General features: G+C 54.6%; 8 protein-coding genes and 1 non-coding gene across 9 annotated transcripts; 6 read left to right on the top strand and 3 right to left on the bottom strand.

Annotated features, from left to right (window-relative positions):
- Positions 1 to 194: 194 nt before the first annotated feature.
- Positions 195 to 3,211, bottom strand: PFLUO_LOCUS8077 (U3 small nucleolar RNA-associated protein 13; the record flags this gene model as incomplete). The annotated part of the gene is made up of 3 exons (XM_073785775.1): positions 195 to 2,896; positions 2,951 to 2,978; positions 3,038 to 3,211. 3 exons carry the CDS (start codon positions 3,209 to 3,211, stop codon positions 195 to 197), a joined length of 2,904 nt encoding a protein of 967 aa, XP_073642098.1.
- Positions 3,212 to 3,336: 125 nt separating this feature from the next.
- Positions 3,337 to 3,443, top strand: PFLUO_LOCUS8076. Its single transcript has one exon. It is a non-coding gene; the product is annotated as a tRNA-Ser (tRNA).
- Positions 3,444 to 6,778: 3,335 nt separating this feature from the next.
- On the top strand, positions 6,779 to 7,351 carry PFLUO_LOCUS8075 (uncharacterized protein; the record flags this gene model as incomplete). Its single annotated transcript, XM_073785774.1, has 2 exons — positions 6,779 to 6,785; positions 6,954 to 7,351. The coding sequence occupies 2 exons, from the start codon at positions 6,779 to 6,781 to the stop codon at positions 7,349 to 7,351; spliced, it is 405 nt and encodes a 134-aa protein (XP_073642097.1).
- A 227-nt stretch (positions 7,352 to 7,578) lies between these two features.
- PFLUO_LOCUS8074 (uncharacterized protein) lies at positions 7,579 to 10,354 on the top strand (the record flags this gene model as incomplete). Its single annotated transcript, XM_073785773.1, has 4 exons — positions 7,579 to 7,614; positions 7,671 to 8,027; positions 8,096 to 8,340; positions 8,395 to 10,354. The coding sequence occupies 4 exons, from the start codon at positions 7,579 to 7,581 to the stop codon at positions 10,352 to 10,354; spliced, it is 2,598 nt and encodes an 865-aa protein (XP_073642096.1).
- Positions 10,355 to 11,024: 670 nt separating this feature from the next.
- On the bottom strand, positions 11,025 to 15,234 carry PFLUO_LOCUS8073 (RNA polymerase II transcription elongation factor SpEAF; the record flags this gene model as incomplete). Its single annotated transcript, XM_073785772.1, has 3 exons — positions 11,025 to 12,325; positions 12,379 to 14,978; positions 15,074 to 15,234. The coding sequence occupies 3 exons, from the start codon at positions 15,232 to 15,234 to the stop codon at positions 11,025 to 11,027; spliced, it is 4,062 nt and encodes a 1,353-aa protein (XP_073642095.1).
- A 649-nt stretch (positions 15,235 to 15,883) lies between these two features.
- On the top strand, positions 15,884 to 17,406 carry PFLUO_LOCUS8072 (Protein mak11; the record flags this gene model as incomplete). Its single annotated transcript, XM_073785771.1, has 2 exons — positions 15,884 to 16,795; positions 16,846 to 17,406. 2 exons carry the CDS (start codon positions 15,884 to 15,886, stop codon positions 17,404 to 17,406), a joined length of 1,473 nt encoding a protein of 490 aa, XP_073642094.1.
- A 294-nt stretch (positions 17,407 to 17,700) lies between these two features.
- Positions 17,701 to 19,412, top strand: PFLUO_LOCUS8071 (eukaryotic translation initiation factor 2 subunit gamma; the record flags this gene model as incomplete). The annotated part of the gene is made up of 4 exons (XM_073785770.1): positions 17,701 to 17,981; positions 18,033 to 18,300; positions 18,372 to 19,327; positions 19,382 to 19,412. 4 exons carry the CDS (start codon positions 17,701 to 17,703, stop codon positions 19,410 to 19,412), a joined length of 1,536 nt encoding a protein of 511 aa, XP_073642093.1.
- A 559-nt stretch (positions 19,413 to 19,971) lies between these two features.
- Positions 19,972 to 21,542, top strand: PFLUO_LOCUS8070 (zinc metalloprotease; the record flags this gene model as incomplete). Its single annotated transcript, XM_073785769.1, has 4 exons — positions 19,972 to 19,986; positions 20,068 to 20,250; positions 20,320 to 21,259; positions 21,310 to 21,542. The coding sequence occupies 4 exons, from the start codon at positions 19,972 to 19,974 to the stop codon at positions 21,540 to 21,542; spliced, it is 1,371 nt and encodes a 456-aa protein (XP_073642092.1).
- Positions 21,543 to 21,904: 362 nt separating this feature from the next.
- Positions 21,905 to 22,429, bottom strand: PFLUO_LOCUS8069 (uncharacterized protein; the record flags this gene model as incomplete). Its single annotated transcript, XM_073785768.1, has 1 exon — positions 21,905 to 22,429. One exon carries the CDS (start codon positions 22,427 to 22,429, stop codon positions 21,905 to 21,907), a length of 525 nt encoding a protein of 174 aa, XP_073642091.1.
- Between the last annotated feature and the right edge of the window lie 991 nt (positions 22,430 to 23,420).

Here is a 23,420-nt window from a genome sequence, read left to right as displayed (position 1 = left end):
TGAAAATACAATAGATACCCCTGGAGGAATAGACTGAAATCATGATATATATTCATTCAATTCTATCTGCAAGGCTGAGAGCCAAAAGAAAACAAATGCTTTTGGAAATCCCATACATACTCCCTCGAAGACACAAAACAAAGCGCCAAACCAATTAATCTACAGCAGAAACAGAAGAAACAACGGACTCCCATCTATGCTTCCAGCATGACCACATCCTTCTCATGGGCCTCCTCCGAGTCCCCATTCACACCATTCGTCAACGCGCCCAACCCAACACCGCCATCCATCTCGCCGAGCACCCACTCAACAAGGAAACTGTCGTCGACGAGCTCCTCCACACGCCGATAATGCCTCTCCGTATACGCCGACAGAGCCTGCAAAATATCCTTCAGGCCCGCAGCGGCACGACCATTCTTGCCTCTCACAGACTGCGCGGCCAGCTCGACGAACGTCGAGGCCGGGTACGAGCGGAACAGGGCGAAGAGGATGCGCTGCGCCACGCGGGAGGTGCGCGCGTTGGTGTTCCAGTCGCGCAGGCGGAGCAGCAGCGAGCGGAGGTTGGCGGCGTCAAGGGATTGCAGCACCTCGTCGATGGACGGGTTGCCCGTCAGGCTGTTGGCGGCGCGGGCGCGGTCCTCGGCGGGGAGGGTCGGGTCCTCCGCGGCATTGACGGCAGCCGTGAAGAGCGAGAGGAGCCGGGCGGGGTGGTTAAGTTGCAGCGCGAGCGTGATGGCTTCGCGGTACTGGCCGGCGCGCACGTAGTTCTGGAGCTGCTGGTCTTGCTCGACGCGCTCGGCGCTGGCGTTCACGGTGGCAGTGTAGGTTGCGGAGGTCGTATCAGACCAGAAGGTAACAGTGGAGTCGGCGGACCCGGAAACCAGGGCGTAGGGGGTTGTGTTGACTTTCGAGGAGGTAGGCTTGACGTCTGATCGGGATCCGGACGGCGTAGGGCTGGCCAGGGCCCAGACGCGGTCGGTGTGGTTGTCCAGGGTGGTTTCGAGCTCGCCCGTGTATGGCGACCAGATCTTGACCAGGCCGTCTGCCGCAGCGGAGGCGATGAGCGGCCGGGTTTGCGCAGCTGATTTGTGCGTCGAGGCCGTCGCCGCTTCTTCGTCGTCGTCGTCATCCTGGTTCTCCTCTCCGTCCTTGTTGGTAGAAACTTGCGGAGGCGGGAGCCAGAGCACTTTGAGGACGCTGTTCGTATGGCCTTCGAAGGTGAGAATACAACTGTAGTCTGACAAGCTCCACAGCTTGACGGTCTTGTCGCCCGAAGCGGTGACGGCCAAGCCGCGATTGGTGCTGGTTCCAGTCTCTGAAGAAATCACCGGCGTCTTTGGAGGTGCAAATCGTATAGACCAGACACCTCGCTTGTGGCCACGGAGAATTCCCACCGCGGAGCCTTCCTCGACAGACCAAATCTTGACGGTACGATCCTGAGACGCGGAAGCAAACAGCGCAGACGCGGAGTCAATGTCGATAGCGTTGATGTCCTTCTCGTGTGCCTTGCGCGTGTAGACCGCTTTGGGGGAGTGTGCCTTTTCGCCCTTAAGCGGTGGTAGCTTGCCGGTGTCCCAACGCTTGATCGTGCGATCCTGTGAGCCCGTCATCAAGAACGACGGGGGGTGGTTGAGCGGGTCGTTGTATGCCGCGCTGCCAGCCGGGGGTGGTACCCGTGGGAGAGCAATTGCCCCCAGGGACTCGGCGTGGCCGGTGAAAACAGCAAAGCAAGTATACGACGAGCTTTTCGGGTCCAGGCGCCACAGACGAGCCGTGTTGTCCTTGGCTCCGGTAGCCAGCCAGTGTCCGGACCAGTCGGCATCAATGCAGATAATAATATCGTCGTGGCCCTCGAGGTTTGTGATATCCGCCCCGAAGAACTCCTCGCCCTGACCCGTCGACCGATCTTCAGAGGGGCCAACGGACACCACTCGGATACTTTCCGTGTTGGTGGCTAGGGCGAGCATCGACCGATCTGGGCCAACATAAGCCAGATCGATGATCTCATCGTCATTTCCGGAGATGCGTCGAATGATAGTCAATGGCTCCAAGGTCGAACCTGGCTGATAGTCGGACAACAACTCGAGTGAGTGCAATCGGAGGGTCTGGTCCGCATGGACCGTCATGGCGAACGACAGGCCGGGAGAATATTGAATGGCCACAATGGCCTCGAACTCCTCGCCAGCCTCCTGGTCGTGCGTCACTTCGCTTCCTCGATTGCAGTCCCAAACTCGAAGCTTGCCATTCTCGCCGCCGACCACACACAGGCCACTATCAGCGATGAAGGTGGCGGCCTCCACGCTCTCGAGAACGGGAATGATCCTGCGCGTCTTCCACGTTTTCGCATCCCACACAATCACCGTTTTATCTCGACTCGCGGAAAGCAATGCGTTCTCTGTGGGGGAGAAAGACAAGCTGCGAACCAGCGAGACGTGCGATTCGAGCGATGCAATGGATTTTCTTTTGTGCAAATCCCACACACGCACTTTTCCGTCCTCACTGCCGGAGGCCAGCCGGAACCCTGCTGTTGAGGCAAAATCCTCCATGTCGGCATCTTCATCGCTCCTCCGCTTTGACTTTTTCTTCGTAGCACTGTCGGGAGCCGAGACCTCGAAAAAACACAGCGCCGAAATGACTCCTCCGTGACCGTGAAAGGTATGTGTGACATAGCCGCCTCGGATATCCCAGACCTTGATCGACCCGTCGGCGCCTCCCGTAGCGAGTAATGTGCCCGTCGGATCCACGGCGGTCGTCACGACGGGAGCAGTATGGGGTTTGAGTGTTCGACGGAGTTCAGCCTCAATGGATTGGGAAGTCTCGTCGAAGGGGCTGAGGGAGTAGATGCGCATGGACATGGACCGAGAACAGACAATCGCATGCGAGGCCGACGGCGTAACTAGAAGAAAATGTCAGTGCCCGAAAGAGACGGAGACGCAAAACCTCGACGTACTGGCTAAACTGGTGATAATCTCTCCATCCTGCATTCATTCACAGCGGTTAGCAATGCGCAATGTACTCAGGGTCAGGCAGCACGTACTCCCTCCAGACTGGCGAGCTGGTCGCCCGTGTCCAAGTCCACGATCAACGCATCCTCGCCCACGCAGGTCAGCAGAATGCGACCGGTGGCATCCAGCGCCGTGCTGCCACCAGTGTAGATGGGCCGGAGGGTGCGAGACGCCTCGAAAGTGGGTTTGACGGTAGCTTTCGACATGGCGCGTGGACTGGGCGCATAGACAAGAAGGCCAGAAAAAAAAGTTGACGGCCGTTGTCTGATAACAGTTTGGTTATCTGTCTTTAGGGACCTAGTGCTAGCCGAGAGAATCTTCAGTCTATACAGTCAGTGTGGCCGAGTGGTTAAGGCGTGACATTCGAACTATACGGCAACTTTGCTGTGGTATTATGTTATGGGTTCGCCCGCACAGGTTCGAGTCCTGTCGCTGACGTTGGTTTTCTTTTTTTCCCTCTTCCCCTTTCCCACGTCCTATGTGTTGTCTTTTATCTATTTTTTTTTATTTTTCAATGGTATACTTATTTCGTTTCCATTATAGAATCACGAGCGAGTCCTTCTCCCTTATCTCACGTTAACTCCGCACGTCACGAGTCAGGAGTCATGGTGCTATTGTGGGTCTTTCTCGTGCCTAAAAAGTCAAGGTGGCCGAGTGTGAGTGAAACTAAACTGCGAGCCCACCGAATCACCCCACTAACTTCCACATAGGGTTAAGGCGTGTGACTTGAACAGGCAATTCTTCCTAAACCGCGTTCTCCGCGACTCCGAAGCTTTGCTCTCAATATCACATGGGTTCGCCCGCGTAGGTTCGAACCCTGCCCTTGACGATGGTTGGATTTCCCATCCTGTCCTTTTTTTTTTTTTTGACTGCTGTCTTGTCCTTTGATTGATTTATATCTGAAATTTTCGTTAAGATTCGATCCGTTCAAAGGCATATTCAGTTAACAAAGATGTGGCTTGTTAATGACTTTCCCCATGGCCGCGTTTTACGTGGTTTTTCTTTTCCTCCTATTTGTTCCTGACCATGAGCATGAGACAACGAATCTAGCATAACATCATAGGCTGACAGGCCTACTTGAACCAGCGAATGCGAACTCGTGGGGAGTTGCAATTTACGAGTACGAATATCCCAAAAACTGCCAATATGTTTTCGTGCTGGCACCGCTCAGTACATACCTGCATCTCCTCATCATGGCCACGCAGGTGCCTGCTTCCTCCTGTGATACGCAGTGTAATAGTTCAACAATGGGGAGAGCCCGAGATCGAACCGAAGTGGATTCATTCTTCGCCGAACTCGCGAACTTCATTGATACGCAAAAGGGATGTGCTTGGCTTGAGAAGAAACTTTGCTCAGTTATGAAGGAATGAACTACTGCAGAACAGGATAAGACATGGAATCAAGAATGAAAGACCAACAAAATCTCAAACGGAAGTATAAACCATAGCAAAACACGATCGACTCCAAACCAGAGTGACACCATCTTGTCAAGCACGTCGTGGACGGTCTCCAATCAGGTAGCTCTTGTTTTCCCAAGCTCTGTATTTCACGCCAATATCTGTACCCTCTTTTCGAAAATGTGCTGCACGGTTTCTGTGCACGCCGATTGTCTTTTCATGGCTTTCTATAGCTGCATGACTCTTATATGCCTGTGGGTATTTTTGGTCAAAGCCTGACCGAGCTTGGACTATCCTAGAGATAAAAGATTAATTAACAATTCGATTGTCCATGGTACGGATCAACGTATTTACCTATTTTTGTGGGATCGAACATGTTCGGCAGCTTCTATTCCAGCTTTGAGGGTTTGTCCTTGACTCAAAGTAATGTCCTTCTTCAAACCAATAGCACTTCCGATTGCAACTAAGCTCTGCGACGATTCCATGGATGTCTCATCCAAAGCTTTGTACTGTTTGTACTCGGCTTTCATCCTATCAGTCCATTCTCGTGGTCGGGACTCATAGGGATCAGAATATGTATGTTGCTGTATAGGGTCGCTGAACGAATGGGCGCGGCCGTGAATGTGACTTCTGGGCACAATTTGATGTGCCCTTTGCTGTAGTATTTCGTTCTGCAGGGGCGCTCTCTGAAAGTGTGGACCATAATAGCTTGGTGGTGGAGGAGCTCGGTTGTACGCTGTCTCGGAGTCTCTTCTGGTTCCCTTAGCTTTTGACCTTTCACTGAAAAAACCCATTGTCACTCCAAAACAAGAATTGATAAGAAGATGTTAGACAAATATAATAACCAAATAGCAAGGAAAACTGAACAAGGGGACAACGGCCAATTGACAATGTAAAAGCTATAGATGCATGTAGAACTAAGGAAAAGAGACGATGTAGAGGAAAAGAGAAATATGCTCAAAAAGATTGCTCTTACGGCCACAGAAATGCCGGCTGAGAGATCGGAGAGCGACTTGGAATATTTGAAACTCATTGAGACGGGGGGAAGGAGAGAGATTTATAGCGAACGATCTCCAATTCGCAGGTATCATAACAAGAGAGCCTAAAGTACCAGAGGCCTAGATCTTGACTATGGGCTGTGATGAAACTGGTAGAGTTTTAGAACTCGCCATCATCTGGACTGGATTTCTCGATATTCTGCCCCTGCATCTGCTCCAACAGATATGGTTTCAAGAGTATACCGTCTAAGATTCAAAGCAACGCAATATCGGTCCACAACGGAGCAAGTATCTTTAGTAAAAAGCGCTAAAATAGAACATGCAGGATGCCTCCAATCAAATGCTTGGGCCAAATGCAAGGTTGGCGGCAAAAGAGGCGTTTGTGGTGGGCGCTAAGCAACACAGTTATCTAGTAATGAGATGGTCGATTGTTTCACCATTACTGTCGTTGACTAAAATTAACATCGTAAAATTTAACGATAGGATAAGAGGCCAGTTTGGAGCAAACGCGCGGTTAATATCTGATGATCATCATTTGGATGGAGGAGAGTATGTCGAGCTGAGACCCCCCACTTCCGAGTTCCAACCTCGCTATTTCATAACCACGCAACTGAATTGTTTTCCTCCCCCCATTTCCTCTCCTCAACATTAGAGCCTGCACTCTCGTTCATAGCAAGGATGGTATGATTAGGCTCTTGATCAAAGTGAACGTCGACTGACTTCCTCTTAGGCAGGACCGACTCTAGAAGGCCTCCCAGCTGAGCTGCTCATTCTCATTTTGTTTCACATTAGCGATCAGTATACTCTCCGGTCTGTCGTACTGGCATCACCAGTATGCCACAAAGCCTATCTCATGGTTCGACCTGACCTACTCTACTGCATTCTCAAGAAGCAGTATGATGAGCAGCTTCTCCCGGAAGCAATCGCTGCCATCCGGTCGAAAGGACTAGATATGGAAAACAACGCAGAAAAAGCCATCGCTTTATTAGATATTCGACGTCGCGCCCAAGAGATCGGAGGACGTGCAAGTGAACCTGCTAGTTTGGACGAGATCATCGAACTTTTGCATTTCCATCAGGAGATACATTTCTTTCTGGAGGACTACTCACAAAATGCCCCTCGACCTGCGTGGATAGACCCCGCTCAGTGGCCTACTTTCCTTCCGCTCAATCTATCTAACAGCGAAAAGCGTCGCTTCCTCAGAGCATTGTGCCGGCTACAAACCCATGCCTATATCTTTGGGACAAGGGAAAATAGGGAAGACAGCATAGACGGGTGTTCTCAAACGTCTTATAATCGTTGGATGTACACTACGCTCCATCCCACGGAAGCATGGCGTCTTTTTTTCGGAACCATGTTCCCTTGGGAACGCGAAGAAATGGGATGTGTGTGGTCATATCTGCTGACCAAGTACGATCCAGTCCACAAGGAGATATCGGACAGCCTGAGCAATTGCGGGGTCCATTGCTTTTGGCATCTTCCAGAAGATCAACGTCCAAACAGCGTGGTGATAGAATCAGTTGACGACCTTAAACTTTTGCCCCGCTGTACAGATACCCTGGTCTCCATCGGGCCAAGGTTCCTCTACCGCGTTCTGCACGCGAACACCCTCCTTCGGCGCAACATGGTCATTACAAACGCAAGCATGGACCCGGACACGTGGATTGGACTGAACTTAAGCGTATCCGCGGACGATATGTTTCCTTTTCTTTACCCTGCTGATCTGTGCAATGTGGGCAGTTTCGACGAGTTGTGGTCTGTTCTACCCTCTCTCGAACAGCCTAATCTGGGATGGACAGCGAAAGCGGTGGAGCAATCCAGACAGGACCCGTATTTTGAGTACGTGATTTCCGAGAGCTATTACGATCAAGAATGGGAGTGGGGGTATGCTATCTGGGACGGCGAGAGGCTGAGGCAATGGGGTGCGCCTTTACTCCAAGACGAGAAATAAATGTCCTAGATTCAAGTGTCCCATTTCCCCCCTCGGCTTCAAAGTGTGGCCGAATGGTGAATGCAGGCGATGAGATCCAGTAGGGTAGGTAGTCAATCCACTCTCCCCCGTTCCCCAGGCCCTATTATTAAGGTGCGGCTTAGGCACTTCCCCCGTAGTCGCGTCTCACCCCGATTTTTCCTTTTTATTCCCCCTCCCCGAGAATGAGACAATGAATCTAGCGCGCCATGGGCCGACAAGCCTACCTGAACCGGCTCGCTCTGGTAAGTGCTTCCTAGCTGTCTCTCCGTCCACATGCACTGACCTGTCCACTTTCCAGGGCCGGTCCCCGTACGATGCCCCCGACTACGGCGCGGTTGATCCCTCGAGCACGGTGCGACGAATCTCCAGCATCCACGCCGACGACTACATGCAACAGTATGACCACCGCGGCCACCCTATCAACCCCGAGTCCAAAGTCCTCGGACGGGGCCTGCGGAGAGCCAAGAATGACATCCTCTCCACGATGGGGATCGTGGTGAGCGGGGAGGACCGGAATACCAGGATCCCCAATGAACAGCAGAAGATCAACCAGATCGCTACCGAGAATGACTTCGGCTTGGTCATGACCACCCTGGACCAGCTGTTCGTCTTCTTCGGCACCTGGTGGACTACGTCGCTCACAGCTCGCATTATGGTAGGACCTGCGCAACCGTGTTGAATCGCATTACTAGGAGGCTGACTGCCCGTCATATGGGGAAATAGACATATAGACACTATACCCATGCTGCCCTGCTGGATGTCATCCGCGCCGAACGCGGGTCTACAGGGGTGGCCGGTTTCTATTTTGCCGGAATCCCTGCCTGGGCAGTATCCAGTGGTTTCACTATTGCCCGTGAAGCCCCATTGAAGCGGACCTTTACTTCTTTCCGAGATTACCTCCTGGCGAAGACAGGCGATGGCAGCCCGTCTCTCATCGTCCGTTCGGTATTCGGAGTTGCGTACACAGCGTGAGTACATTCGGCACAGCGAGTCAGAGCGCAGGCACTAATGACCATTCCCAGTGCGAGGACCTCGGTGCTCATGTTTTCCGTGGAAACCTACATGTACTCCTTGCTCCAGTCACTCTCGCTCGTGGCACCGAACTCTCTCCCCAGTCTTCGCCTCTTTATCCCCTTTGGTGCCGAGTCCCTAATTCAGCTGCCACCCCTCCCGACAGAATTCTCCTTCCACTCCATAAGTGCCTCGCTGACGGGTCTCTTGACCTCTCCTGCGGTCCTCGTGTTTTTATGTGCATATTACCTGCGCCCGGAGCTCGAAGAGCGTATTTACAGGTTGATCCGTCGAAGGCTGCCAAAACCTGTCCTCGCAGATGAGCTTTCGGTTCGTGTCGCTTTTGAAGAGAACCTCATTGAGTGGGTGGTGCCTACGCTTGGACGAAGGTCGGAAGAAGAAAGTCGGCGTGCCAAACTTACATTCCTCGAGGATGTCCAGTGCGAGCTGGCCGCTTTTCGGGGATGGCTTTTCTCGTGGTTTGGTCTTCGATCAAGCCACGCGCCAGCTCAGCAAACCATCGAACCTGCCAGAGATGAGAGGATCGAAAGTCTTCGCAACTCCATCGAAGCCCTGCAGAATGAGCTCGACGGGGCGCAGTCGCGCAATCACACGACCGAGCGCGGACCGGATGAGCTCCTGGAAAGGAATTTAGCGGCCACTCCTTCTCACGTCGTCGATATTATGCGGCCAGACTTGCCGGATGCCGCGCAAGCCTTGCAGTCCGATGTGGTCACCACCACACTCGCCATGAACCAGGTGCTCACGAACGAGAACCGAATGTCGCAGTCTCCGGGAGAGATGAGCAGTGACTACTTTTCCGAAATGGCCACTCTAGGACAGTCGAGTGCCCTCTCGACCTCTTCCAATCCGCACGACCAGCCGACACCTCTAGATGTACTGCACGGCGAGGGAGCAGCCATGGACCGGCAGAATTCACGGTCAAACACCCTATTCTCGCACCCGTCGTCCCCAGAGACATCTCCGCCAACCTCGCCCCGTGTGCGGGCATCACTGATTCATCAAAGCTCCGACATCATCACAATGCAGCTCGAGCTGCTGGGCAACCGCAACCGCAATGCGCAACCCCAAACCCGGAGCCAGGACCACTTGCCTGTCCGACCTAGCACTGATGGCCCTTCTCGGCCACCCTCGACGACCGTCGACCGCAGATCGATCGCTGAGTTTCTGGATGCCTTGATCTCGAGCCAGCATCACACGACGTTGAACCCCCAGAACGCAGTAGTGAACCAGTCTGTTGCCGCAGACAGCGGCGCCCTTACCGACGTTGTTGCCGAGCCTGATCCCCCCATGCCTGAAACTCAACCTCCGCATCCCCTCCCAGATGCCGCAGTCACCGACCATCCAGCTCTCGAGCCCACCGCCGACGCCCCGGTCCCCAGCACCACCGCGAACATCCTGCCCGACGGCGTGGAGGAGCCAAACGACGACAACGGCGACGAATCCCACACCCACTCACCCCCAGCCCCAGGCCCGGATCTCCACCAAAACGCAGACATAGAAGAACTGGACGCCCTCATGGACCAGCCACCACTCACATCCGCCACAACACTCCCATTCCCCGCACAATCGTTCCTAAACCCATCATCCCTCGTACACAGAGTCACCCTCCTCTCCGCACACCCGGTCGACTCGCTCGCCTCCCACCTCGCCGCAATGCTAAGCATCATTCTGCTCTCCCCGCTGGAATCCCTCGCCCTCCGCTCCCTAGCACACTCCTACCTCGCCTCCACGCACCGCTCTTCCCTTTCATCCGCCATCCAGCTCGCCGACCTCCATCCGCTGGGCCTGTGGTTCGGCGCAAGCTCGTGGACCAATGCATTGGCTTACACGGGGCGTCTTGTCCTGATGCGTGGCATGCAGGCTGCGCTCAGGGCGGGCGTGTGGGGATTCCTTGTGGGCTCGACGATGAGGATTGGGAGGAGTTTTTGTGGGTGGGGGATGTTGTGATATAGTTCATCTAGTTACTGAGTCTTCTTTCTTGCTCTAGCAATGCAATTGGAATCACGATGGAGAAGGAAGAAGGCTGGATATGGCTGCTTTCAATCAAGACTATTCATACAATTCATATTCACCAACCAATAACTCCTTTCTTTCCTTCATTCCGTTCCCACTCAACTCCATCCATCATCCATCCCATCCAAGATGGAAAAAAAAAGTAAAAACTCGAAAGCTGACAAAAGAGTAACTAAACCGCCCATGCCATCAATAGATAGTAGGTAGTACAAGGAGAAACCAAGAACCGGACGTGATTTGTTTTCCACGGCGCAGCACTGCATGGAGCACAGCCAGTGCACGCTCATCTGGTCCATTAGATTAAAAACATGGAAGGAAGGCTCCGGGTCCGACGTAAAAGAGGAGATTCGGGGCGACAGATGGAACAGGAGAGAGGAGGGAGTAATTGATGGTGGTGTTGATGGCGCGATTATCGGGATCATGATTCAGCGGAAGACAGAGAAGAGAGACAGGCAGGCAGGCAGGCAGGCAGGCAGGCAGGACGAGGGCTTCGATAAATCAGAGTAATAAAAGGAGGTTTCAAAACAATATGTACAATTGAAACAAAGTTGGAGGAGAGGACGAGCGCAGCACGAAGTTCATCCATGTCATCCGGTTCCAACACTCAGCTGCTGGCCGTCTGGGCTGGCGGGGGATGCGGGCTTTTGTTCGAGCCCCCCTGGACAGCTCCCGCCTGAGTGCTGCTGCCACTGCGCTGAGTCTGCGGCGTTGCGCTGCGACTAGACTGGGTGGCGCCATTCATAGCCGGAGAGCTAGTGACGCCGACACGGCTCTGCTGAGCGGTCTGCGGAACGCGCATCATGGGCGAGAAGCCTTGGTTCTGGGGCACCTGCATTGCGGGATTGCCGTTCGGCAGGCCGGACTGCGGCGTCGGGCTCTGGAAGTTGCCGTCATGCGGGACTTGGTAGTTGGCCTGGGCGGCGTTCATGCTGCCGGCGGCAGCGTTCATGGCCGCTTGTTGAGACATTCGCTGCTGCTGGTATTGGTTGAGGCGCTCTGTGGCCAGTTTGTTGACCTGGTCGGCGGGCAGGTTCGGGTTGCTTCGTTGAATCTGGCTTTGGATGGTGCTGATGGTTGGAACGACGCCGCTGGAAAGCGGATTGGGCTGGTTGATCCGGGGTGACGGGCTGGACACGCCCTGCGGCGTACCGGCGTGGAACGATGGGCTTTGCATTCCTCCCTGTGCCTGGAGCGCGGCCATCATGGCAGCGTTGTTGGCGCCGTTGTTGACATTGGGCATGTTCATGTTCGGTGAGTGCGAACCTTGGGGTGCGAACTGCTGTTGGCCGTGGAACTGTTGCTGTGTCTGCTGGGGTTGGCCTTGGGGAAGTGAGGGGTGCTGTTGCTGCTGTCGAGACTGCAAGATACGCTGCTGCTCCTGCAGTCGGTTTGCTTCGCGGATGACCCGAGCGTTGTCTGGAGACGTCTGCATCGGCATTCCAGGTCTGGCGCCCGCGGCTTGCGGCATCTGAGCCTGTGGCATCATCTTCATTGCCATGGCATTCGGAGGCATTTGGCCATTAACCGGGGCTCCAGCGGGCATCGCCTGCATTGGAAGAGGGCGACCTTGGTTCACGCTAGCATTGGGAGTCATGCCGTTGGCCATTCCATTTGGAGTGCCACCGGTCATGCCAGAGTTGGCGGGATTGGTGGGCACGCCGTTGGCATTCCGATTGGGAGCATTCATCATTTGCGGCGGCTGCTGCTGATTGGGGACTTGACCAGCACGCTGAGCAGCAAGACTAGCCCGTTGCTGAGCGATCATCTGCTGTCGGTATTGTTCTTGCCTTTCTTGCAGCTTCATCTCCCGATCGTACTTGAGTCGACTGAATTCAGCCGGAGACGAGATCGGAGGCTTGGGCTGGTTCGCCTCATTGGCCTTTCGGAGCGAAGCCAAGTGGGATGCTAGGGAGAAAAGGTCAGCTATTTTACCAAGTGCTTTACGTACCAAAACATACCGTGTTGTTGCTTTTGAAGCATCGTCTCCCGCTTCTTAGCCAGCTTCCGCATAGCATCAAGCAAGGCGAGATGTTTTGAAGATCTTCTCCGGTCGACCCGAAGAGGCTGCGTCGTTCTGCGCCGAATCGGTTGTTGCGGCTGACCATTATTGCTCTGTTGCTGTTGCTGCTGTTGAGCGGCTTGCTGTTGCGCCAGAACAGTGCGCTGTGCCGTTTCCAGTCGCTGGTGGTAGGCCCGGAAGTATTGAGTCTTGGACATCTCCGCAGGAAGACCTTCCAGTCCCACCCAGCGCTCAAAGCACTCCCATGGAGTGCGCCTCTCAGCCCCAGATGTGAACAGAGAAGACGGTGTCAGACAGCTTGAGATAAGAGACCAATTGTAGGAATACTCTTTGACCAGACGGCGCAACTCATCGTCCTCGGCATAGGTCCATTGCGATGACTGTCGAGATTCAAAGAACCCAACTGACGGCATGGGATGTTCAGTCGGAGGGCGGAACGAATGGCCAGGGTGAATTCGATCACGAATGTGCTTGTTCTCCGGTCTAAAGAGCGCAACATTGGTCTGTTCCGGGGGTATCTCGGTAACACGATGCTCCGATTCAGAATCATATTGGGAATAATCGTATCTGCTTCGCTTTCGGGGCCGTTCATCGTCATGGAAGCTGATCTTGGTACTCGCAAATTTGGAGACGGGAAGAAGATCGGTCTTCCAAGTCGAATCTGGAGGTGCTTTGAATGTCGGCACACTTGTCTCCGGAGCGATCCGGATAGGAGCGTACACCGGCAGTTCTTCCAATAGTTTCTCAGCAGCAGGAGTCATGTTGATGGAAAAGTTGAACTCATCCAACCCGAGGGAAAAGATAGCCGCCGGGGCGACAGTATCTTGAAGGTCGTGTCGTGGCTCATCGTTGAAGCCATCGCTGACCGATTCCTCCTCGGCGGACGGGACGAGATCGGGAGTAGGGTGGTCGCCGGGTACCTCTGATGGGGAGGCTGCGCCTGTCTTGCCGGCCTCCTTCGCTTCGGAGTTGGGGGTTGGAATCTTCGCGTTCACGCGAAGGAGAGCACGGTGTTCCTCGTCACTGTTGACATACTCCGCACACCAGTCGGCGCAGCTTTTGGCCGCAGCAACTTTCCACTTTCTTTCCTCACGGAAGTCGGTTCGCATCCACTTCATGTGATCCAAGACAACATCCCAATGCGTGCCCTGGCGGACAGGCTCGGCAGATCGTTTCATTTGTCGCAGGGGCCATCGGTTGGCATTTTGAAGGGCATAAATGCGCCGCAAGGTGCGGCAGTCCATCTGCTCCTGGTACTCCAGCAAATGGTTTTCCGTGCTCAGCGTCTTGTGGGCAGAGCCCAATAGTGTATTCAGGTTCGAACCCCGAGGCGGAGCATAGGCGCGATTCAAGAACAAAGTGAACAGGTAGTCTTGCTCCTCGTTCACCTTCGCAATCGCATCGCTGGAATCTCGCTGGGCAAGGTCCATAGAATCAGATCTTTCCATTTGGGATGGTGTCTGCTTCGGGAAGACAACGGTTGAAAGCCGGGTCCGCTCCTTTTCTCGATCTTTTCGATCCTTGAATCGCATCCTTGCAATGGCATCCGGGGAGTCTTTGTCCGTCACAACTCTCGGGGTCTCTCCGAGGATCTCGGAGACAGATTTATGACGAATGGCACCTGACGATACACGTGTGGTCATGCGTTCCGGCTGGGAGAGACCGATTTGGGTAGGCGAAATCCTCTTTGCCGCTTGCATCTCGGACATGGCATCAACAGCCGGCTCGGCATCTTCGGGCAAGCGCTGAGTTGGCGATAGCGGCTCCGTGGAAGCAGCTCCATCAGGTCTAGGCTCATCGACATCCATTCGATCTTTGTCGGCCTCGCTTGTTCCGCCATCAGCGGCATGCTGCAGTGACTGCGCCTCCTCCATGCGCAATTGTTCATCCGGGGTCGAAGGAACCAAGCTCGCGCGTGCTTTGACAGATCGGTCATGCCTAGGACTCGGGTGATCGATCTTTCCTACGACGTCTGCTTCCTCTGCAGGGCTGGTGTCGGGCGATGCAGCAACAGGAATAGGGGTATTATTAGAGTAGGGTCCAGCGGAGGAGGCGGGTGAAAGTGGTTGGTCGGTATGCGCAGGTCCCAAGGTCAGAGATGGCCGCTTGTTGTGTTTCTTCCGCGAGAGAGAATCAGTAGGAATCTCCAGCGTTGGAGCGCCCTTCATTCCACTGGGAGAGGTCTTTATTTCCGCGGCATCGTGATCCTGAGTCTCAGCTGCTCTCGGCTCGGCGCGCGGTGACCGAGTAGACGGCGCGGTCGACGGAGTCGGTACATTCAGATCCTGCGATACTTGGGGACTGACCGCGGACGCTGGCGGTTGCTTCTGTCCTGTCGCGTCCGCAGAGATTGGCGCGACTTCAGGCGATTCTTCTCCCGCGACGGTTCCGGTCGCGGTCACAGGAAGGCCATCGGCCGTGGGCGACGGAGCGACTGGAATCTCAGCAGCGGTCGATGCGGCGGCCTTCCTGCTTGCCGAACGCGTGAGATGTGGATTCGAGGGTGGTGGCAGGGTGGATTCGTTGAAGTAACGACCTCTAATGGGGCATTAGCATCGAAAACCCAACAATATCGCATCGCGCGACCGATCAATGTGGCAGGAAAGAACGGAAAGAACACCAAACAAGCTTACTTGGAGAGGTCGTTGGCGTCGAGGAACGCTTGTTCTTTTTGTTGGTAGTGCGAGTCCCCGGTCGCGCCCTCGGTCGCGCCCACACCCACCGTGGCGTAAAACAGCTCGGTAAGTTTGGCCTGTCGTCGAGCTACGACTGCATGCAGCTCGTCACGGAGCATGGCGAGGTCATCTAGACCGCAGCAATGGCCTCAAAACGGATAGACAGGACGAGCGGCTCGTCGCAGCGCATGGGGGCCTTGGTTCGGGCACTCCGCATCTAATTAACGCGGGGAAAAAAAGGGAGTGGACTGCGCGCGGGCATCCAAATGGAAAAAATCGCTCAGAAAGGATGAAACGGACGTGGTGGTGGTGGGAGACGATGGGGGGGAAAGAAGACGACTGAAGGGGTGAAGACCCTGATTTGTGTTGTGTACGGGTAACGAAGAGAAGAAGCAGCGGGCGTTGGCGGGAGCAATGGGTTCCTTGCCCGTACGGCTCCGTTACGGGCCTCAATGGGACCCCCGGCGGGAGGTTGGGGTGGGTGTCAAGCAACACAATATGAAGAGACACAATATTTACTCGAATCGAATTCAACCTCAATCCTATATCCGCGATGGTCAGCGACTAACAGTGTGTGGCCGACGTGGACAGGCCCATCACAGCGCCAACAGATGCGTATCAGTGGGTATGGCCGTATGGTCATTTTGACTAATCCGCTTGCAGACATTCACTCCAGTCTCTAATCGATAAACGAAAAAAAAATATATATATACAGACCGACAGTTTAGCTCTTGCACACCTCCCACATCCACCACCACGTTCCAGATCATGGTCAAGCGCAAGAGGCCCGACGCGGCCAAAGACGATAAACCCGCCACACCTTCGTCCAAGGCCATCAAAGCCACGGTCACCCCGACAGAAGCTCCCGATGTAGCTTTGCGCCTGCAGATCGTCACTGGTTCCTACGAGCGAGTCTTGCACGGATTCACAGCCGGCATTCCTGCCTCATGCTTGGGGTCTGCCAAACCGGACCCATCGTCGGTCCAATGCGTCGACTCGTTCCTGTTCGAGGCACATGGATCTGCCATCCGCTGTCTGGCGCTGTCACCACCACCCAAGGCCACGGACACTGCCGAAGCCCCCAAGGTCATCTTGGCCAGCGGGGGAACGGATGAGCGCATCAATCTCTACTCCCTGTCGGCCGCACCCCCCGCGGTGAACGACGAATATCCCTCGGTGCCGACCGTGGCCGGAAACAAAATTCTCGAAAACCCGAAGAACCGCGAACTGGGATCGCTGTTGCACCATTCGGCCAGCATCTCGGCCTTGGTTTTCCCGTCGCGCAGCAAACTGTTGGCTGCGGCGGAAGACAATACCATCTCAGTGTCCAAAACCCGCGATTGGTCGGTCGTCTCGACGATCAAGGCCCCGGGTCCCAAGGTGCAGGGCAGACCCAGTGGTGACACCGCGCCTCCCGGGGCGGCGCCGTCTGGAGTCAATCATTTTGCAGTGCACCCGAGCATGAAATTGATGCTGAGCGTGGGGAAAGGAGAGAGGTGCATGCGGCTGTGGAATCTGGTCACGGGCAAGAAGGCCGGTGTGTTGAATTTTGGGAGAGAGGTGCTACAGGGTGTCAAGGAGAGCAGATGGAGCAGTGGAGAAGGCCGGCGGATTGCATGGAATCCCGATGGAGAGAATTTTGCCGTTGCCTTTGAATGGGGTGCGGTTGTGTTTGGAATCGTAAGTGGCTGTCAGTGCGAGTGAAGGGCAGGTTCTAACCATTCATGCAGGACTCGACTCCAAAGTGCCGAGTCTTGCCCAGTCCCCGGAGCAAGCTGCACCAGATGAAATACATCGCCCTGGGAGAGGACAAGACGGACGAGCTGCTTGCCGTGTCCACGGAGGATGGCCGAGTGATCTTCTACTCGACCAAGGTGCTCCAAAAGGTGGATGAGGATGATGAGTCTCCGATCCCTTACGCGACTGCGGTGGCTCAGATTGGAGGGAAACAGGCTGGCCTTCCAGGACGCATCAAGGACTTTGAGATTTTGAGTCTGGAGGGGCAGTCGAAGGAATTCCGTGACAACCTCTTGGTGGTGACTGGCAACAGTGACGGGGTGGTGCGCATCTGGAAGATCACCGGCAAAGAGCTGGCGGCAAAACCATCCGCCGACCAGATTCGCCAGGTCGGAGATCTCTTGACGACCTATGAAACGGGCAATCGCATTACTTGCCTGGCATCTTTTATCATGCTGCAAGCCGAGGATCCATCCACTCTGCTGGACTCGGAGGCGGATGAAGAGGAAGAGGAAGAGGCAGAGTCAAGCAGCGACGAGAGCGACGAGGAATAGGGGTGATGTGATACCCAGCATGTAGAATAGTATTTGGCACTTGGGATTCTTAAGAGAAAAAAATAATTCCATACTATCCTTTCCAAACAACGATTAGGCCGATGAAAAATGATCTCTCTCTATAGTAGAACAATAACCCACACTCACCGCCCACACTCCACTGCACAAAACTCCCCACTCCAGTTTCTTTCATGATGAGCCACACGCCGCAATTTTCTCCCTCGCTTCCATCCACCCTCCCACCCCCACTCTCGAAGAAGGTTGACTCTCGCTGCTCCTTCGCCTCTCGCAACCATGGCCACCAACGGCGACTTTCCCGATGACGACTCTCAGCCCGGGTCCCCCGTGCTCGAGGCCACCAACCAGGACTTTGACGACAACCTAGACCAGGAAAAGCCCCTCAAGTCGGCCATGAAGAAGTCCTCGGCGCCTGCAGTGTCCCAGGCCCCGCGCCCAGAACTCCCCGAACAGCCCAACCCAGACACCCTCGACTTCTCAACATTGACGCCCTTGTCCCCCGAGGTGATCAGCCGCCAAGCCAGTATAAACGTTGGAACAGTAGGACATGTCGCTCAGTTCGTGCATTTTTCCTCGGGTGTTGGATTTAGCTAATACACTCCCCACAGCGGCAAGTCGACGGTCGTCAAGGCCATCTCAGAGGTGCAGACCGTCCGTTTCAAGAACGAACTGGAGCGCAACATCACCATCAAGTTGGGTTATGCCAATGCCAAGATCTACAAGTGCGACAACCCCGCGTGCCCTCGGCCGACGTGCTACAAGAGCTACCGCAGTGACAAGGAGGTCGACCCAGCGTGTGAGCGGGAAGGATGTGAGGGACGGTACCGGCTGCTCCGACATATCTCCTTCGTGGACTGCCCCGGTCACGACATTCTGGTGGGTTGCATTGCCTATATATTTTCTGTTCGTGTGGCCTTTTTCCACTGACTGTTTTTCTTTACATCTAGATGTCTACCATGTTGTCTGGCGCCGCCGTCATGGACGCTGCCCTTCTTTTGATTGCCGGAAACGAACCTTGCCCGCAGCCCCAGACCTCGGAGCATCTTGCAGCCATTGAGATCATGAAGCTCAGCCACATTGTCATTCTGCAGAACAAGGTGGACTTGATGCGGGAGGATGCGGCCCTGCAGCACTACGAGTCGATTCGCAAATTCATTCGTGGTACCGTTGCCGATGGCTCGCCCATTATCCCTATCTCCGCGCAGCTGAAGTACAACATCGATGCCGTCAATGAGAGTTTGGTGGCGAATATCCCAGTCCCCATGCGGGATTTCTCTGCCTCGCCTCACATGATGGTTATCCGGTCGTTCGACGTGAACAAGCCCGGTGCCGAGATCGACGAGCTCAAGGGTGGTGTCGCTGGTGGCTCCATTCTGACTGGTGTACTCAAGCTGAACGATGAGATTGAAATCCGTCCTGGTCTCGTGACCAAGGACGAGAACGGCAAGATCCAGTGCCGCTCGATTTTCTCGCGCGTTGTGTCGCTCTTCGCCGAGCACAACGACTTGAAGTTCGCCGTGCCCGGTGGTCTGATTGGTGTTGGTACTCGGGTTGACCCTACGCTTTGCCGTGCCGATCGTCTGGTTGGTTTCGTGCTGGGCCACCGCGGCCGCCTGCCCGCCATCTACACGGAGATCGAGGTCAACTACTTCCTGCTCCGCCGCCTCCTTGGTGTTAAGACCGCCGACGGCAAGCAGGCCAAGGTGGCCAAGCTGGCCAAGAACGAGGTTCTCATGATCAACGTCGGCAGTACCGCTACTGGCGCCAAGGTGCTGGGTGTCAAGGCCGATGCCACTAAGCTCAGTCTGACCAGCCCGGCCTGCACGGAGGTAGGTGAGAAGATTGCTATCAGTCGGAGAATCGAGAAGCACTGGCGTCTGATCGGGTGGGCCAACATTGTCGCGTAAGTCTAAAATCTGTTTTTGTCTCTTGTCATCTTGCTGACCCTGGTGTTTAGTGGCAACACTCTGGAGCCCGTTTCAAACTAAACCCGCCTATTTTGCATGATGCCCCCAGCCCGAACAAAACAGGGAGAGGCTGCTCCGGCTCACTAGTCAATCGTACCAGTGAGGGCGCATGGCTTGTCTGCGCTACCACACCCGGACATTCGACCCTTGGGCACGAGTTCGCCGATTCCCAAATAATCGCAGAAAAAAAAGTTTTTTGTTACGATCACGACGAGACGGCAAGGTCAGATGGAATGGCATTACAAAGTTTGCCCCCTGCTGAATAGAAAGAGCGCAAGCAAGGATTCCTCCGTCTCCTGTTTGGGCCAGAGAGATGTATCTGGACTGCGAGCCACGGTGGACGAATGAAAAAATGGGTTCATTTCTATGATGTGTTCTAGGGAGTTGTATCCGAGGAGATTTCCCCGTTCTGTGCATTTATTATTACTATTGGATTTGGAGTGTAGATAGAGAATCCAGTGCTTGTAGTTTCTTTCTTTGTTTGTTCTGCCTTAGTCAGACGGGACCACTGTTGTTGCTTCTTCCTCGCCAGGAACACCTGTCTCTTTCTTTCTCTCGCCTTCTTTGCGAGTCCCCAAGCATGTATATTCTCGAGGTGAGTCCGCATGTAATTAATTGCATGCGCCTTGGTTTACTCATTGGGCCACTCGCTGACCCCTCGTGTGTCCGCTTCTAGCAACTCGCGCGTCTTCTCGACCGTCCGCTCTTCCCGTGGAAGAACGTGCTCGTGGGCTTCTCGCTGGGCCAGTATGTGCTAGAGGGCCTTTTGTCGCTGCGGCAGTATAAGGTCCTGCAGCACACGAAGGCTCCCAAGGTTCTAGAGGGAGAAGTGTCCCAAAAGGTCTTTGACCAGAGTCAGGTAAGGACACTTCATGATTCTCCTCCCACCAACAACAGAGCACCGCTAACTGGGGAATAATGGGCATAGGCATACGGTCGCGCAAAAGCCAAGTTCAACCTCGTCTCCGGACTATACGGTCAAATCCAAAACCTGGCTTTCATCTACGGCGATGTCCTCCCCAAACTCTGGGGCGTCGCCGGCGTGGTGCTGGCGCGATACTTGCCCGGACGGTTCCAGGGCGAGATCTGCCAGACACTGCTCTTTCTCTTCGGTTTCAACATCCTCAGCACTGTTCTCTCGCTGCCGATCTCGTACTACAACACGTTCGTGCTGGAGGAGAAGTTCGGGTTCAACAAGCAGACGCTCAAGCTCTGGGTGACGGATATGCTGAAGGGTCAGATGCTGGGTATCGTGCTTGGCGCGCCCATCATCAGCGCCGTGCTCAAGATCATCCAGAAGACCGGGACCTCGTTCTTCTACTACCTGTGGCTGTTTGGTGTCTTTGTTCAAATCTTCGCGATCACCATCTACCCGATTGTCATTCTGCCCCTGTTCAACAAGCTCTCGCCGCTCGAGCCCGGTGCCCTGAAGACTGGCGTTGAGAACTTGGCCAAGAAGCTCAAGTTCCCGCTTCAGGAGTTGCATGTTATCGACGGTAGCAAGCGCAGCGCTCACAGCAACGCCTACTTCTATGGTCTGCCGTGGAAGAAGCACATCGTCATCTACGATACGCTGATTGAGAAGAGTGAGCCCGAGGAGGTCGTGGCCGTGCTGAGCCATGAGCTTGGCCACTGGAGTCTGAGCCACACCACCAAGCTCTTTGGTATTGCGCAGTTCCACATGTTCTACATCTTCGCGCTCTTCTCCGTGTTCGTCAACAACAAGTCCCTGTACCAATCCTTTGGCTTTGTCAAGGAGCAGCCCATCATGATTGGATTCCTGCTGTTCTCTGACGCTCTGGCACCCATGGACGCCGTCGTCAAGCTGTTGATGAACATTCTGAGCCGCAAGTTCGAATTCGAAGCTGGTATGTTTATTATCTCTACATCCCTCATCATATGTACTGACATGTTGTAGACGAATTCGCCCAGAATCTCGGCTACAAGAAGGAGCTCGCCGCGTCGCTCCTCAAGCTCCAGATTCAGAACCTGAGCACCATGGACGCCGACTGGATGTATGCCAGCTACCACTATTCGCACCCCATCCTCACGGAGCGTCTCGGCGCGCTGGGCTGGAAGGGCGGCAATGTCACGGGCCGGAAGGAGGAAGACAGCGAGAAGCCCGTTAAGGCGGCTGATCGGGAGCTGTAGTTTGGGGGGTTTTCTACTTTTTTTTTTTTTTTTCATGACCGTCAAACGGCGGTTGCTGATGATATAGAGTGGATTGGTTTATCTGGGGTGGGAAGCAACGTATCTGGGCTGCTTATGCAAACTAGACTATCAGACGGATTCCATCCAATCGGCAGTCAATGCTTTAGATGATTTGACTTGATTGTGTTTCCAATGGAATAAATGCTTCTTTATATTCAGGATAAAGACGAAGGAAGACGTCCCTGTCAACCAATCAATCTATAGACAAAAAAAAAACGCCGACCCAATGCAACAACGCCTCCAGACCAGATCAGATATAGATAGACACACAAGACAAGACAAGACAAGACAAGACAACACCCTTAGTTACCCGCCTTGGCCTTCTTCTCCAGAGTTCTCCGCTCCTTCTTCCTCCTCTTCCTCTCCTCCTTATCAACAACATCCTGCCTCGCCTCCTGCTCCGCAAACGCCTCCGCCTCCGTCTCCATAGCCGGCTCCTCCCACGTCAAATCCTGCTCCTCCTCCCCATTTCCTCCTTCTTTCTGTTGTGCAGCTGCAGCTGCAGCTGCTGGATCCACCGCTCCCGCCGCAATATCCAGGTACTCCTCGCCAGGATTCTGTTTCGCAACCGTCAAATCCCGGCCTAGGATCTCGCCTGCCAGCCCGGCTTGCACGCGCTTCAAGTTGTGCAGGATTAGGTTCGGCGCTGCGGCCGTTGTGCGCGAGACGGGCCCGTGCTCGCTGATGCTGGCATTTGGCTGCAGGGCTGGGTCGGTTGTTGCGCGGTCTAGGTACGCTGCGAGGAAGTCCGCCGCGGCGGATTGGGGGATGGCGCGGGTGTTGTGCACCGTTGTTGGCGGGAGGGGGGATGGGCCATGGGTTGCCATTGTGGTTGGGTGGTATTGTTCCCCGAGAAGATTGGAGAGATTGTAGGCAGAGAAGGTGGAAGTGAAGAAGTGTAGACAGAGTAAATGAATGCGCGACCAAAAAAAAAGTTTCCACTGACGCTAGTCCCGATGGGGCAAGAAGCACTGATTTCTCCCCGTCGGCCTCTCGTGTCTCCTTCACCTCGACATCCGACACTCCTCTCACCGTCACAACCCACCACACCCAATCTCTCCCACCATGCTCTGCCTCCGCTGCAGGGCCCTGCCCTCGGTCCGGCCCTCAATGCCTGCCCGTCCATTGAACAGGTATGTTTACACTCAACACCGTCACTTCAAACGTATCCATCACATAAACCACCACCACCACCCGCTAACACACCCACCACAGGACCCCTCAAGGCGCATCTCAAACCTCACCAATCACCCCAATGATTCCATCTCGCTCCTTCTCCTCAACCCTCTTCTCAACCCCAACCCGCCTGCTGCAGCCACCACCACAGACCAGCGCCAGCAGCCGCATTCTGTCTTCCCGACTCCCATCCACAGCAATCCCAGCCGTTTCTTCATCCTTGTCACTATCACCAGTGACATCGCTTCTCCAATCCCAATCCCGCGCTTTCTCCTCAACGCCCACCCTCGGCGTGCGCCGTTCTACCTACAATCCCTCGCGCCGGGTGCAGAAGCGACGGCACGGGTTCCTGTCGCGGTCGAAGACCAAGAACGGGCGGAAGATTATCCAGCGCCGGAGGCTGAAGGGGAGGAAGAATATGAGTTGGTAGATTGAGAGTTGTGTATAGAAAGAAGGAGGGAGGGTTGGGCATGCGGGTGTGGAGGATTTGTTGAGGAGATTGTGCATGTATGTTTTAGAAGGAAGAGAGAAAGAGAGAGACAAAAAAGGAGAGTTGGAAATAAAGGTGAAATAGAGGGGTTTTCTTTGTCTTTTGTCATGGTTTTCTGTGGTGGACTGTACCTTTACCTTTTGGGGGGATCG

This window comes from Penicillium psychrofluorescens, assembly GCF_964197705.1.
Source record: "Penicillium psychrofluorescens genome assembly, chromosome: 5".
NCBI classification, from domain to species: domain Eukaryota; kingdom Fungi; phylum Ascomycota; class Eurotiomycetes; order Eurotiales; family Aspergillaceae; genus Penicillium; species Penicillium psychrofluorescens.
Note: the sequence above shows the minus strand (reverse complement) of the source record. Positions and strands in the feature narration are given on the sequence as shown.